The sequence below is a fragment of the Stegastes partitus genome, unplaced genomic scaffold (genome assembly GCF_000690725.1).
Source record: "Stegastes partitus isolate 25-593 unplaced genomic scaffold, Stegastes_partitus-1.0.2 Scaffold88, whole genome shotgun sequence".
Classification (NCBI taxonomy): Eukaryota; Metazoa; Chordata; class Actinopteri; family Pomacentridae; genus Stegastes; species Stegastes partitus.
The window spans coordinates 578434-595430 of NW_007577819.1; the positions used below are offsets into that span (position 1 = coordinate 578434).

A 16997-nucleotide genomic window follows, 5' to 3' on the forward strand; every position below is an offset into this window, starting at 1 on the left:
GATATTTGACATAAACATTAGGTACAGTTCTGGCCAGTTTCTACATTTTATACATTTTCTTAGATGCATCAGAGCAGCTTCAGGACTCCGTCTCTACTTTTACGATCACGGCAGGTTCTACAAACGTCAGACCAACACTGACGTACGCAGCATTAGAGGCGAGCTGAAGGATCTCATCTGCCGCCAACCAGCCAGCTGGACTTCATCTCCTCGTGTTACTCATGTAAATGCTTCGCTCCGAGTGTAAATGTCTTGTTTTTTTCTTCCCGAGGGAAAGCCGTTTTTAGACGTGGCCTTTCGGGCGGGGTGTCACGTCGTGGCCCCTCAACGTAACCTCAAAGACGTGGCTGAGGGGGGGGTCTGGTACGAGGACATCCGGAGCCTGTAGGGGGAGAGCAGCAGATGTGGAGGAGGTGAAGCGAGAACAAGGAAAAGTCATTGTAGCCAACATGGGCCAGGACATATCTGGCTCTTCTCTTGCCCCGCGGCACGGCAGCTCCTTGGCTCCTCGGTCAGATCTCAGATCCTCGTTCACCCCCCAAACCCCTGCAGACCTACTACAGAACCATTATCTAGAATGACTTCCCCCGCTCTCTGTGCAATCTTCCTCTTTCTTTCAGACATCAAATCACACTCTGCAACAAATCTCTCCTGTATAGATCATTAATAATTTATCCCCCTCCGCCCATGCTCTCCACTGAATAGCTGCTACGGTTATTTATGTATCTGATAATCCATTACCTGGGGACCATCTGCTCAGATAACCCCACTCGCTGCACAAAAATCCACATCGCTTCCTCCTTCCTTCCTTTAATTTCCACCAATTATACCTTTGAATAAACACCACGCAATGCATTAAAACCCTGAGAAGAGTAACTAAAAGTCAATCATTGTGATTACATAGCACGGCGACGGAGGAGGCAGGATAGGTTACTGTATCGGCGAGGCTCATTTCATGCACCAGAATTCATTAGCGTAGACTCGTGGCTCTAATGCACCCCGCGTTTTGCTTAGACAATCAGATATCGCGCAGTGTAAAGCCAATCACGGTAATGGCTGTAGCCCGGGAACGCTGGCCGCTCCAATCATCACCCGAGAGTGCCTTTTTTTTTTTTTCCCCAGACTTGACATTTGATATGTGATTGCTGCTCCCATTCGGTTTTGTTTTGATCATCAGAAAGCCACCCGCGCTGCTTTAGGCTTGATTGTTTGGTGCGTATAGCTCACGAGTGCTTGACTGCTCGCTGGGGTCCAGCTCTGCACTTTAAATACGAGTTTCATTGGAAAGCAGAGACAATCAGGCAGCATGGGAGGACAGGAAACACTGAGTGGTTGAATGCTGTAACATTCACAAGAACAGACATGGTGAAAGTCTGGTGCTGTTGCTGCCAGAAAATTTAAAAAAAGTCAAAAAATTGTGAAATAAAAAAGCTGTTTAAAAGGAAAGAGTCTGACAGTCGTGCCACCAAGAATATGTCAAAGAATGGGAGATTTGAAAACTGTAAAAAAAAAAAAGTAAATAAATGAACAAGAAAAAAATAAAGAGAGAGAACCTGGCATTCATGCTACCAGAAATAATAAACAAAAAAATACAGAAATATTAAAATAATTGGTTTAAAAAAGGTACCTTTTACAAAAAAATAAAATAAAGATTAAAAAAGGGGGGAAAGGTTAAAACACAGAACATTTCAAAACTGTTTAAAAGAACAAACAGACAAACAATAAAAATGGTTAAAATGGGGCACTGCTGCTGCCAGAAAAACATTGTTCAAATCTTAGGATAGTGGAACATTTAAAAACTGCAGATGAAAAAAAAAAGTAAAAAAAAAAAAAAGAAAAAAGAAAGAAAAAATCTGGCACCTTGCAGCCACATGAAATACATTCAAAAGTTTTTTTTTTTAAATGAACAAAAAACTGTTTAAAAAAAATTAAAATAAATTAAAGCCTGGCACACTAATTGCAAGAAAAACAATAACAATAACAACAACAACAACAACAACAAAACAATAGCAAACTAACTTTAACCCCCCCCCACAAAAAAGTAAAAAAAAAAAAAAAAAAGGTAAAATTTTGTAACATTAAAAAAACGGTAAAAGCAAAGCAAACAAAAACACTAAAAATCGGGCAGCCTTGCTACTAGAAAAAAAAAGGCTTAAAATGTTTCATTTAAAAAGACAAAATGTCTGTTTTTCTTCCTTTACAGTGGTTGAGAATTGAACTATTTTTTTTGTGTAAAATATTGTTTGGTGAGTCTCGATTTGTGCCTTTATTAGACAAGTAAGACGTGTTTGGCAACAAAGTGTTGATGAATTTACACCTGAATAGAAAACAAGACAGACAGTGTTCAGGGTTATGTTGAGAAATGTTCAGATACGTTACAGAAAACTGCAAAAAGCAAACAACTGGGAATTAGTGAAAATGTGGCATTCCTGTTACAAGAAAACAAAAAATGCAATAAATAAATAAATAAAAATAAAAATTTGTAAAAATCTGTCACATTAATTTTATTCATTTGTATTTTTATTGACAATTAAACAAAATCTAAATGTAAATATATGAAAACAATAAAAATGTTACTTGACAGGCATATAATGGTGAATTACAAATTATTACACACAGAGTTTGAATAAAACAAACAAACAAAAACATTAAATAATTTGTAGTAAAACCAGGAAGATGACAATTTACCACAACAAAATCAGTTTATTGCAGAACAGTAACCATAAAACATCTGTAGGAAAATGCTTCTTTTTGTTTTGTTTTTTTACAGTTTCCTCTACAAGTACGTTCGTTGTAATTTACTGGGAAGTGAAATAATAAAACACTAAATACAAGTGTCACTTAATCCTTCTGTTTGGCTTCAGAGGGTAAAGAACTTTGGGTCAGTTTGAACTGAAACCGCCACAGAACTGCCACTGACCTGCAGGATTTACATTCAGCTTTAACATTTTTCCCATCATGCATTTGCTCTTGTTTACTTTCTGCTAAGAGTCCAGATTATTCTCTGTTTATGGAGCGTGGCCCTTCTCATGAGCTTCTCTTCAGACGCTGAGATCTTGTGGGAGGAAGAGGAGGAGGAATAAAGCGAGTCGACTGTTTACCGAGCGGCAGATTAATTGCTGTTAAGGTCTCGGGCTAATTACCGCCCGAGAAACCGAATCAGCGACAAATTCCATTACGCTGCGTACGTGCGGTTTAGACGTCGTTATATTCGTGTCACATGCAGACACACATGATCCTGCAGAACACACAACCGGCCACTTAGCGAAGCGGCGGAGCGGTGGGAGTAATTACGGTTTAGGACAGGTCACTGGGCTCTGCGGTTCACCTCAACCCTGAACGCCGGAGCTATTCTGGACCTCTGGGAAAATAAGAAGGGCTGCACTCAAAAGGCCAACTTGAGCTGCGCGGCTAAGAACATTAATTACTCATAGGGTCGACACAAGAGTGCAGATTAGAGTGTAATTGGTGGGTTTGCCTGCAAAACTCCATGAATCTTCTGACCACCGTATCAGTGGCTGATTAGAAGGATTGGAGTTCTTTCACTCTGAGTGCACCGCAAATAACCTCCTGCTAATAAAAAAAAAAAAAAGTGTGTTATTTGTTTTGCGCTGAGTAATTATGGTCACATAATGGAGTAAAGGAGGAGGGAGGGAGCTTGTGTTTGCATACCGTGACCTGATCGTGTGTTTGTAAAGAGTTACTGCGACGAGTAAAACGTCAGATAATCCCGTTGTTGTGTTGCAGCTCTTTGGTTTCATGCCTGAACCTGTTTCCAACCACCTTCAGCAGCTGACAGAATCCCTCCTCACACGCTGATGGCTGATGTCGCCGTAAAAAAATCGCATCGAAGCGGTTTTAATTAGCGCTCGTCTCGAATGGAGAGGGTGCTGTGTTGACTTCGGGGATGTCCTCAACTGAACTTGGTGCACAAAGCGGGTTTTTCTTCACATATGAATTTACAGCAGCAGCAGCAGCAGCAGCAGCGATTTGGCAAAACCAGAAAAACCAAAGCATGTTGGCGAGTGTGTGGAAATAAATGTGCTTTTCAGAGTTGCGCAACCGCTTACAGACAAGCCGCCGGTTTCCCAGAAGAAGGTCTCGTTTGAAAACGGGGGCCCCAGAACTCAGACAAGCACACAGTGTTACAGAGAACACACGGTGGCTTACTGGCACTCAGGCCTCCCACCTTTTTCTGTGGAGTTTCCCAGTTTAGACAGACCTCCCCCTCGGAGTGCTTCCCTAGAATGGGAGGGGATGAGCTGATACAAAAACCTGAGTCAAAACTGAAACATCTGTCAGTCTGGAGAAGAGATAAAGCTGAGAGGAGCAGACACATGGACCGGAGGGTTTGATCTGCTCTCCCCCAGATTTACTTTTGTTGACTTTGGACACTCCGTCATATTTCTGTTTTGTTATTTCAAACCCTCCTGACAGACCGAGCAGCATGTCAAAGAATCCAGAGAGCGTGTCGCTGTGTCCCCTGAACTCGGCAGCTGATCCCGAGCCGGAGCCGCTGTGCATCTTTGGGACGGGCGACATGGGGCGGTCTCTGGGCCAGCGGCTGCTCCAGTCGGGCTACAGGGTCGTGTTTGGCAGCCGGACGCCTCACAGCTGTGGCCCTTTACCGCCTGGAACTCAGGTATCCTCTCAAACTCCAGAACTTTGTCTGAGCAGTTTGTGACTCTAAAACTAGTCAAAGTTCACAGCTGGGGAAACAGTTCTTATCAGGCTTTGATTCCTGACTAGTCAAACAAGGTCGCTGATAACTTGTGCAAAAATGCTGCAGTGTTTGTTTTTTTTTTTCAACACAACCTGTTTTTTTCTATGCAAAAGCTCAGTTGGAGCTAATCAGCTGTCTTTGTTAAGTTTTTCTTCATCAAACTTTGTGCAAACTCCCATAAAAATGGCTCTTCTTTGACACAAACTTTGTCATCTGCGTCGCTCGTAGGGTTGTTAAAGCGGGAGGCTATTAGCAATATGAATATTTATCACCGCAAAAAAGCTGCTCTGCAAATGACGCAAGGGAAAGGAAAACTGTTAATCATGTAGCTTAATATATATTTATTTTATCGCTCACAATTCCTGCTGCTGCTTCTGCACATTAGAGCTCTGAAACTTTGTTCATTTAAGCATCAAAAAGGTCTGACACCATCCATCGTTTTTAGCCGAATGAGTGTGAAAATAATGTGATTGATTAAATATTCCCAGTTCTCTAATCTGTGTTCCAGTAAAGCCGACCTGCCAGCGAATCAGGACCAAGCGTGAAAACATGTTTACACACGTCACTAACTGAACACTGCATCCAGTTTGTGCAGCAGCTTCATTCAGCAACATGCAGCTCAACAGGCTGCAGCTTTGGAAATAATTAATCTAATGAATCTTTGAGAACACCCACACAGCAGGCCTTCGACATTGATTATTGTCTGATAATTTTATTTGACTGGTGAAATAATTACAGCGTTTTCGAAAGGACACGAAACAAAAAAGTTGGATGATAATTCAATGCGTGCAATAAATCAGGTTTAAAAGTGTGAAGCATTGAACTGGACGACCAGTAATCATAGACTGTATAAAAGATGGACGTAGCAACCGGCCCTGAAAAATGAAGCCAACCTGGAAGTGTCAAAAACCTGTAATATCACTACGTCCGCTAGTCCTGGCTCCAAAAAGCCCTGGCTCCCATAGAAATGAATTGGAAAAGAAGTGATCACAGATCATGAAATACTGCATTCCTCCAGCTCAGGATTTTTTTTAAATTAGTTTTCATAGTTAAATCCAGAGATCAGGTGGCCAATCTGAAAATAAATCAATACTGAATTTTAAAAAAAATCGTCAACAATTTGCGGGGCAAGGGGCGTGGCTGGCTTGATTGACAGTCGGCACCAACGATGCAGACGAAGCGAGCAGAAGGCGGTAAATGTGGCCGGGCAGAGAGGGCCCGCCTCTCAATCCGTCTGACCAATCGCTGCTCCTATGGCTCCGCCCCCCTCCGACGATTTTTGCATCACTGGCTCCAAAAATCCAAGATGTCAACCAGGAAGTAGCAAAACCCTGGCTTCATTTTCTCAGTGCAGAAACCAACGGGTGACGTCACGGTAGCTACGTCCATCTTTTATACAGTCTATGCCAGTAACATTTGATGAGTCAGCATTATTGTCATGTATAGGTTGGAACTCAACAGATAATCCAAACTCAACAGTGACTAAATGAATGAGAATTATGAGACGACAGCCATCTCAGCAAGAGAATCTTTGCTAACCGGCTCGGAATTGACAAAACGGCATCCATTACAACCTGTGGAAGAAAATGCAGTATGGCTCCACAAGAACCCCAAAGGAAGAGGCAGAAGATGGTGTTCCCAGCGGTCTAATGATCATTTCCAAAGCTATTTAACAAGCAAAACCAACATCACAGAGAGCGTGGTCAGGAAAATGACCGGCGAAAGCGTTTTACAGCCGATTTAAACCCCAAACTCTGAACAGAACCTCATCTGGAGCTGATTAGCCGTGCCGCATCAATTACTGATTTAGCAGGCACTAAAAACTGTACCATCTAAGGAACCGTCTGAGTGGGCAGCAGGCTTCAGCAAACTCTTTAAAGGTTCTCATCATTTTGAATAACGTTCCTAGAAGGTTAAAAGTCAGCTTAGAAAGTCAGTAGATGTTTGGAGGACGTTGTCAGGCAAAGAAATCAAGATGTTATCGAGTAACTTTTATAAAACGTTCCTGTATTGTGATGTATTGATAAGGGTAGAACGTTTTGTCTGCAACGTTATGAGGCTGTTTTAGAGACGTTGTGAATGTTCTAATATTATATAATGTTACACAACTTGTGTTCTTAATGCAACATTCGAAAAAAGTTTAAAGAACATTAGGGCATAATGGTCTTTAGGGAAAGTTGTCCTACCATTAAAGAGAACATTCTGGGAGCTGAAAGCATTACTAGAACGTTGCAGAACTTCCTCAGAATGTTTTCAAAATAAAATTAAAAATTCTGGAATGAAGTCCCAGACTGTGAAATGAAAACGGGAACAACAGGCAAAAAAACGTGGTGGAAATAATTCCTGAAAACAGTCACAAAGGATCTGACAGCTGAGCCACAACAGTCGGGACAAATCTGGTCGAAACAGGAAGCGGTCGAGCATCAGATTTCAAAATAAGGCAAAGAATGATCTTCACAGGTGTTTTCCTGCACCAGATAAACGGCGACCAGGATTGACAATGGTCCTGACTGTTCAGGAAAATCATTTAAAACTTGATGACAGTGGAGCGAGTCGGGCACATAGTCCTACTGGCCTGGAACTACAGCCTCTATTAAAGGAAAACGGCTGAAAAACTTCTACAGAATCAGTTAAAAGTGCATATCAGAGCTTTAAAAATAGGTGAAGCGCTTTGAAAATGTGTTTTTGTAGCGCGCTAAGCTAATAACGGTGAATCATCAGAGAGAGATTTTGATTTGGGTGTACTATCGCTTTTTTTTTTGGCCTCTAAATTTCGCTCATGCATGGTTCCTTTTTAGCTGACGATGGACATTTTTAGTGTATTTTGCTTGTGGCTCTCTGAATTTCATTGTCTTGTATATAATTTGAGGTTGTCTCCTTGAAGGGAATTTTTCTCTGTGGCGTTTTCGTTTAGTAAGTCCTGTGCAGTGTAGCTTCAGCTTGTTTCTGTGCATACTTTGTGTTATAATTAACAATAAGAAATCGATGGAATTTTGCACTTTTGGTGACAAATACGAGTGTCTCTGTTGAACCAGTTCTTGGTGAACATGCGTGAAAACACTGTTTGTGTTTCTGCAGGTGATGAGCCACAGCGCGGCCGCCCAATCAGCCACTCTGGTCTTTAACTGTGTCCACCGAGAACATTACGGCTTCTTGGAGACGCTCGCGCCTCAACTCAAGGGGAAGGTACCTCGTCGCACAGTCAGATGCCTTTTGTGTCACATACCAGCTGGTTAGTTTTCCAACTTCTCCTCTCACTCCGCCGATTTCATTGATTTCTTTGGAAAGGTGCTGGTGGATGTCAGCAACAACCCGAAGAGGAATCTATACCCGGAGGCCAACGCCGAGCATCTTCAGAGGTGGGAGGGGGCAAATTAGGCAGCGAAGACTCTAAAATACTGACACAACAACAACAACATGGAGCTAAAGTTTGTTGTTTTGTTGTTCAGGCTCGTCCCTGGAGCTCATGTGGTGAAAGCTTTTAACACCTTGTCTGCCTGGACGCTCCAGAACGGACCCGCGGATGCCAACAGACAGGTATTCTATTGTGGTGTTCACAGATTGTGTTTGGGAAAAAAAAAAAAATGCTATAGATCAAGAGTTTCTTTCTATTGCTGTTTAGAAATGCATCATTTTACACAAATTGCTTGTCGGATTCCACTGCAGAACCGCGAGCGTTTGACAAGCCTCTGATGTCTTCACACTGTGGGTGCTGACCAACAAGTTAAAAATAATAGTCTCCTCCAGAAAGGAAAAGCTTTTCAGTCCAAAATTATATTATTAACTCATTTTGAAGTTCTGATCAAACCCAATCCGAGTAAAAGAAGCCAAATTGGAGGAGTCGGCCTTATGTCTTTGCTGTGAATGCCATCTCTGATGTATCCTTGAATCAATTAACTCCACAGTCTCCCTTAGATCTGAGCTTCCCATCGCGTGTTTTGCTCTCGCGCTCTGTACTGCAAAGCTGCGGCATATGTGGGTTTTTCTGTTTCATTTTTTGATCTGCTTTCTTGGTCCCAGAGGACGGTAAAAACCACACAGGGGAAGAGTGAGTGTGTGAGTGTGTGTGTGTGTGTGTGTGTGTGTGTTTTTATGCACTGGGTTGTGTATTTGGAGCAGCATCAGCAGCTTCACATAGGTGTTCTCTGACTTTATACCTGCTTTCTTCTACTAAATGTTCACACAAGAAGACATGGCATCTCCATGTGCTTTTTATATTCGGTTCTCTGGAGATGAAACCATCCTTTCATCAAAAATGGATAAACATAAATACATAAATGTGAAATATGAAGGCTCCTCGTGTGGGCCTTTTTAAAACAATCAATGTTTTGGTGCTGCAGGTGTACCTGTGCGGGAACAGTGCCGAGGCAAAGCAGGCAGTAGCGGAAATCGCCACCAAGCTGGGCTTCACGGTTCTGGATCGAGGGTCTCTGTCTGCAGCCGGAGAGCTGGAGGACTTCCCCCTGCAGCTGTTCCCAGAGTGGAGGCTGCCTCTCCGTGTGGCCGTCGGCCTCACCGCCTTCTTCTACCTCTACCTGCTGACCAGAATCGTTATCTACGCGTATGTTCAAAAGGGGGACGACATCTCCTTCAGACTCATGGTGTCCCTGGCGAACAAGGTGTTTATTACCTCACGAATCAGCAGATGTTCCTCCAGATGTTTCCCTCCAATCTCCTGCATGTCACCGTGGCAATGATCTCCTCTGTTGCTTCAGGTGTTTCCCATCGTGTCGCTCATCATGCTGGCCCTGTGCTACCTGCCGGGAGTCATCGCCGCCTTCCTCCAGCTCTACAGAGGAACCAAGTACAGGTCAGACGTCAACACGGGGACGACTGATGCTTAGTGGCTGCACACGTGTACAACAGCCAACACTTTTTGAATAATGTATTGGAAAAGAAAAACATTTGCTTGTTTTGAGCTTCTGTCTTCAGGCTGTCAGGACTGTGAGCGCTGACGTCAGATTTAATCTAAATCATAAACTGTAAAAAAAAAAAAAAAACAGGAATGTAAGAGTAAAACATGAGATGGAAACTGTAAATAAATAACAAATAATAATAATACTGCAATGCCAAAAATCCTCAATTTTATTCTTTTACCTGTCTGACTGTAAAATGACACAATTTTTACTGTATTTAAATCAGTGATGAAACCATAGTTTTTCAGATATTCGTCATTATTTAAATAAAAAAATTATGTAAATTAGGGATAAAAAATTATTATTATTTAATTATTTATTATTACAATTTAAGATTATTTTTTACTTCTCTTTTTTTAATACAGATTTTTCCCCCCCTGATTTATTAAATTACATATATCGAGTATAAATTATTGAAAAAAAAAAAGTTGGAATTTACAAAAAATATACCAAAAAATATAAATAAGTGACAGGCCAAAACTGTCCATAATGTCCACATCAAAAATCTTTTTTTTCTTTCAAGTTGTAATTAGCTCTTTTTCCGATATTAAACTGTAAATAATTTTTTAATTGTATTTAATTCAACTAAAATATTCTTATTTTACACATATTTGTTGTTGTTTGAATGACAAATAAAATATATTAAATATTTAAATATATTTATAGATTTTTGTCTGTTTTGTTAAATTAAAGATATTTTTTTTTAAAAATCGAATTCATTAAATTGTAATTTTTAATTTTTTTTAATTTAAAAAAAAAAAAGTACTCATATTATTATTTTGATAATATTGCCCACGTCTCTAAGTGTAGCCCTGTAGATTCCAGCCCCCCATGACCCTAGTGAGGATTATTATAGATGATGGATGGATGGATGGAATATTGCCCACATCAAAAATGGAGTAAAAAACAGGAATTTATACTTTCACAATGTATAACTATAAAATCACACAGGTTTACAGATGCTTCCATCATTTTTACACCTTTTAAAGTATTCCACCATTTTTAACCTATTTTTTCTGGCACTCTTGCCGTCAGAGTTTCTGTAGCAGCTTATCTCTGAGCTGCAGCACACAAATGACAAATGTAAATACACACATAACATATAGACGTTTGCACACACACAAGTACAAAACTGCAACTCTTACACAATGTACATCGCACTTTGGTTTCACAGTCTCTTTACTTCTAGTTATTTATGACTTTTTCTGTTTCTAAGGAATGTTGTTTTTCTTTTTATCATGTCTTGTTGCGCAGCCTGCTGGAACAGTCACTCTGCATTTCACTGCCTGTGCAATATGTGACAAATCAAAACTCTTCTCGTTTCAGGCGTTTCCCCGACTGGCTGGACCGCTGGATGCTGTGCAGGAAACAGCTGGGACTGTTAGCGCTTGCCTTTGCTTTCCTGCATGTGTTTTACACACTGATCATCCCCCAAAGGTAGCAAACATCTGCACACGTCTCCATTCAAAACAGTGTATTTTTTAAATTATAATCACCGCTGTTGGTATGCACCCATATCGTTTTTATCCATTTTTACTCATCCATTACTTCCTTTTGGTCCTGTTCTCTCTTCCTCCTTTATCATCACACACACACACACACACAAACACAAAGAAAATACAATGCATTGATAATCCAATCAGAAAATACAAATGAATCTATTCTTTTGCACTCAGGTACCTCCAGTTAATTACTCAAGCCTGTCGGTATTTATTGCCGCTGTTTCTTTCTCTTGTCTTGTCCTCCTGCTAATTACTTGTCTTGCACTTTCAATAAACACACACAATCGGGGTTTTAGTGTTGGGCTCGTGCTGGATCTGTTTTAGAGAGCTATTGTTTCAGCTTTGTGCTCATTTTGGCTGCCGTTCCGTTTGTGCCGCCGTCGAACGGGAATCGTGTTCTGCCGAGAGGTGTTTGTTAAATGCATTCCGCCGTCATTGATATAAATGAGGTCGATGGGGGCTGTTGTATTACGCTGCCTTACTTTTAGTTAAATGCATCAAATAACCAGGCCGCTGTAGCTCTTAGTAGGGATGTTACAGAGCGAAATAAAATCAAGTCCTCAGTGGGTGAAGGCTGCTCGTTTGTCACGGAGATAAGTCAGTTTTCATGTGACGTGAGTGCGCAACCCCTGAATTCCAAAAATTCTGTTTCCCGAACATCTAAACCGCATTGTCTCTTTATCTTCTGAAAGAAATGTAATTTAGTTTGACACAAATTACACTAACTCTGTCAGTGAAAGGCTCCGTGTGTGGAGGTAGGAGGAGAGGATGGAGGCAGGAAACTGGAGACTGCAGCTCAGGTTGGACCTTTATTCTTAGACTCTAGTTTCATTTTCACCACCTTTTTTTTTTTATTTTTTTTAATTCCACTCACTATTGTTTAGCTTTGGGCACCACAACTGCATGCTTAAGTGTCAGAAAATATCCAGCATCAGTTTCACAACGAGGACTAGAAGTTTCTTCAAGGTGGCTTCTCTTGTGTTACTGTTCATTTTTAAAACCCCAAAACTACGATGACCTCTGAGCAGCAACCTGCACGCTGCAACCTTTACAGAGAATCTGGAAACATAAAGGGGCAGGTCTGCATGGCTGTTCTTGGGATTTTCTTTTTTAATGACAGTACTCGCCTCTTTGCACGTAAATCGTCAATTAAAACTATTTCCCCGTCACTATTTTGTTCGGCGCTTAGCCCTGCTTTCTTCAGTCACACCTTGGAGGAGGGGCACCATGGTGATGGAATAGGTGCTTCCTCCCACAGACATGCTTAGTTCAACTGGTGATTCTAAAATCCTGGGCCCACCACGACCCAAGTATCCCTCCTGTATGCTTAACGTTGTTTCTGCTTTGATTTTTTAATGCTTGTTTTTATTGTAAATACCAACAATTTTGCAACTTTTTTGTAAAAACCAGCAGTTTTTGCACCTTATTTCTTTGACCAGCATGATTTGCATGTTAATTGCGTGTTCTTTTGTACATTGGTTTCCTCATTTTTCTTAAATGTAATATGTGTGAGCTACTAGTTGTCTTGAATTTCTCTCGGGGGATGAATGAAGCATCCATCCATCCATCCATCCATCCATCCATCCATCTATCTATCTATCTATCTATCTATCTATCTATCTATCTATCTATCTATCTATCTATCTATCTATCTATCTAGACATTCGCCCTAAGTCTGGTTGAGCTGGGATAAATCAGTGTACAGAAGGTGGATGAAATTGCACTCTTAATAAAATTCTTTGGCTAAACTTTATTTTCAGTGCGGTAGGTTACTGCTTGGAGGTTGTTGTTTCCCCTATTTGAGTTGATTTTGAAAACAGGAACACATAGAGGAAGAAGAGGAGAAAGCTTCCTGCTTAAACCCACAGTCTCCATCAGAGAGTCTGACGAGTTCTGACTATTTGAGGCTAGTTTTAGGCAACAAAACTACTACTTGGCTGGGGGTAAAGGAGGGAAAAAAGCACGGTGTGGGTTAAAATACGACCCTTTTCACTACATATTTGAAGCTTCTCCTCCATTCCCCGGGTTAGTGACGAGTCCTGCCGTATCTAGTATATGATTGGTTGTCTGACGGTAAATAAAGGGCAAAGATATGTTGAGTTAAACTGCATCTGTAATACGTCACAAACATCATCTGGCAGAAGATGTGTTTCCCCCCCAAAAATGTAATTAAGAATGCAGTTTAGTTGTTTAGGGATGTAATTTTGGGGAAAGACAATATAAGCCGTCATTTTTAACAAGATCTAAATGACATTCGTTAATGGAACTGCAGCTAAATTACCAAACACTGGGAGGGATCATAATAAACCGCAGATTAATATATTAAAACCCCAGGAGTTTCACAGATTTTCATCAATTCCTACTGTGTTATTGGATAACTACCACCTCAGATATGTAAGAGGTATGCCCGTCTTGATATTCCAGATGTTTTTTCATTAAATTGTTTTTATTTTTGTCCCCAGGTATTATGTGAGAAACAAGCTCACAGCGAATGCGATCTCACTGGTAAGAAAAAAAAGTTCACAGGTGTTGAATCATAGTTGTCTGTTTCCACAAAGAGTTAAGAGACATCCCTCTGCCTTGTTTACTCAGATCAGGGAGAACAAAACGTCGCCGTTTGAATCCACCATGGCCTGGCGGAACGACTCCTACTTGGCTCTGGGGATTCTGGGATTCGGCCTGTTCGTCCTTTTGGGAATAACGTCTCTGCCCTCCGTCAGCAACGCTCTCAGCTGGAGAGAGTTCAACTTCGTACAGGTGAATCCCTGCACGTGTGTCCGATTCACATGAAATACGAACTTCACACACTCTCGCATTATGAACAAAGAATTCTACTTTAGCCAAGCAGCTGATCAACACTTGGTGCGATTGTTGAATCCTAATTATATGACCGAGCACCACAAATCACAACAGATTGTTCCAGTGGTTGTGGACCAAGTAAACAGATATTGTTTATGCCTGTTTTTTTTTTCTTTCTTTAACAGTTTGTAGCTGTAGTTTCTTGCTATTTTACAGATTTATTCCCTTTTGGTAAATTACAGATAATAACCAATAAAATCACAGAAAAAAAAAAAGTTTTAAATGATGAGTTAACAATAAAACGGGCCAAAACTGTCAATAGCATCCACATCAGAAAGCTGTATTTTTGGTAGTTCTTTCTTTATTGTAACCATAAAGTTACGCTGTTCTACAGGTTTAAATCTACTAAAAACATGTCGGTATTTTACAGATATTTGACCTTTTAAATTTTTATTTTATTTTATTTTTTTTACAGTTCTTGAACGTTATATTAGTAACATGTTTTTTTCTGACACCCTGCTGAAAGAGTTTCTCCTTTTAAAAAAAAAAAAATAAATTAAGTGACAGATATGATCGTTTTTGTGTTTCATTGTTTTGCTCAGATAATTACAGGTAATGACAATGACTACTGAAAATGACGACTAATTAGTAATTATATATATATATCTATGTATAAAACATCGGAAAACAACATCAGAAACCTGCAGTTTTAACTAATAGTAGGTCGGTCTCGGTTAGACTATTTTATTGTTCGAAATCCACAAAAAATGAAATTATTTTTAACTAATTTTTTAAAAATAGTTCTTGAATGTTGCAGTGTTCTGACATTTTTAACACTTTTTTTTACACTATTGCTGCCAAATTACTAGTGCCAGATTACTATTATTAAATGACTAGTTAATTGTAAAACAAAACAAAACAAAACAAAACTTTAAATAACATCAAAAATCTGCATTTAAAAAATATCCATCCATCCATCCATCCATTATCTGTACACCGCTTAATCCTCACGAGGGTCATGGGCAGGAGACACCCTGGACAGGTCACCAGTCTATCACAGGGCTACACTTAGAGACAGACAACCAAGCACACTCACATTCACATCTACAGACAATTTAGAATCACCAATTAACCTCAACATGTTTTTGGACTGTGTGGGAGGAAGCCGGAGAACCCGGAGAGAACCCACACTGCACGGGGAGAACATGGAGACTCCACACGGGTGTCCTCACTGGGACGCAAACCAGCGACCTTCTTGCTGCGAGGCAACAGTGCTACCAACTGCGCCACCTTGCAGCCCCATTTAAAAAATATATTTTAGATTACTAATCAACCATAAAAAACAGGCCAAAACTGTCAATAATATCCACATAATGTTTGTTTGTTTTTTTTTTTACAAATGATATATATATATATATATATATATATATATATAATATGTGACTAGAAATGTATGCTTTTTTTTCAGTATCTGTTTATTTCTACAAACATAACAAACCGTATTTTACATATACTAGCTTTTAAAATTTTTTTATTTTTTTTTAAATTGTACGCTTTTAACATATTTTTTTCTGACGCCCTTACTGTCATGGTTTAATCTTTTTTTTTTTTAAAGTAGTTTTTTGTGTTTCAATTGTTTTCCCAGACACCCAAAGTTGCAAAGCTGCTAACCACCTAAATGTGCACTTAGAGTTACACTCACTTTACCAAAAATTAAAGATATCGAATACTTCTAACCTTCAGAAACCGACGCGAAAAAGAAACACAACATTGCTGATTATTTCACAGCCATTTCTGTGATACTTCATGAGTCAGCTTTTAATAAAAATGAACACAAACAAGCTCAACAGGACAATTTCATTTGGAACCACTAATCATCTCATCATTGTACCGTAGCCTTGAAAAGCTGTTCATAACAAGCAGTTTGAGGATTCGCTTAACACAGAGATGCTCACAGTGTTTTTTTTTTTTAAAAAAAGGCTGAGTTGGTATCTACTGACAATATGTCTGCTGCAGATATTTTTAAAGTGCTCCGTGAAATTCCCCGTGTGCCGCCTCTCCACTGTTGCACCTGTTTATGCTCGAGGCTGCTGAGGTTTCGGTTGGTGTGGAAATTTAAGAGAGGGCACGAGACCTTTAAGGAAGTGGCAGAAAGAGAACCGCTTGCTGAGATCTTCACATCATTTCCATTCGCAGAGATTCAAGCTGAGGCTGATGAGGACAATTCAGCCCAGATGGGAAATAGTCGCGTGGACCTGATTGCTGTTTTCAACTTTCCTTTAGACGTAATCCACTGAGAGCGTGTTTGAGATATTCCCCTCCTTCCCTTGATAACGCGTCTCTGATTGTTTTTTAACAAATGTTTACCTTTTTTTACCTTTTTTTTTTCCCCCTCCGCTTTGACCGATCGAAAATGAAACCGGCCGCGCCACGGGGAACAAACTCATTCATAAATGTAACTGGGTCATGTCAAGCTCATTTTCTCCTCCCAGCCCTCCCCTTTACTCCTGCCCAAATTAGAGCAGAGCTTTAAATGTTAAGTTATTCATCAAGTGTAATTTGGGGGCATACATTATCTCGGTCTTTATGTTTCGCTCATGTGCATGGAGGGGATCTTTAAAGTGTGTGTGCTGCACATTCCCCGTGGACCCCGGTTGGATCTATGTGTATCTGTGTGCAGAATAAAAGCTTGTCTCTGCAAAGTTCTTAACTTGGGTCATGGAAAGGCTACTAAAATAAATGATTATGAATCATGCGGGTTCACAGCAGAGTAATAACACTGAAAACCCACTTGTAAGCAATGATTTTTATTTTTAGTTTGTGTTTTATTCATTTCCATCCCAGAGTGGCTGAGGCTCCCACACAAACCAAAAGACTTGAGTGCTAATTATCCTTAAGCGCGACAAAATCGGTTAGTATTAGAAGTGGTAGGATTATTTCATCCACCACCTGTTGAACGAGCGAGACGCAAACTTGTGAACATCTTTGGCATGTGGTGCTCATTATGCTGATTTTAGCAGATTGTTGTGAATGGCTTTGAAATTTTGTTAAGTTTGT

The 16997-nt window shown here is 40.2% G+C and overlaps 1 protein-coding gene across 1 annotated transcript in view; it reads left to right on the forward strand.

Annotated features, from left to right (window-relative positions):
- The first annotated feature begins 4296 nt into the window (after window positions 1-4296).
- The window catches only part of LOC103353883 (metalloreductase STEAP4-like), a 15501-nt gene continuing 2800 nt past the window's right edge, over window positions 4297-16997 (forward strand). Inside the window, exons 1-9 of the mRNA XM_008277060.1 lie at window positions 4297-4642; window positions 7802-7909; window positions 8012-8082; window positions 8173-8260; window positions 9064-9342; window positions 9439-9533; window positions 10966-11076; window positions 13604-13646; window positions 13734-13898. Of these exons, the coding sequence (XP_008275282.1) occupies window positions 4448-4642; window positions 7802-7909; window positions 8012-8082; window positions 8173-8260; window positions 9064-9342; window positions 9439-9533; window positions 10966-11076; window positions 13604-13646; window positions 13734-13898 (1155 nt within the window). The 5' untranslated portion in view covers window positions 4297-4447. The remainder of the gene's footprint in view (window positions 4643-7801; window positions 7910-8011; window positions 8083-8172; window positions 8261-9063; window positions 9343-9438; window positions 9534-10965; window positions 11077-13603; window positions 13647-13733; window positions 13899-16997) is intronic.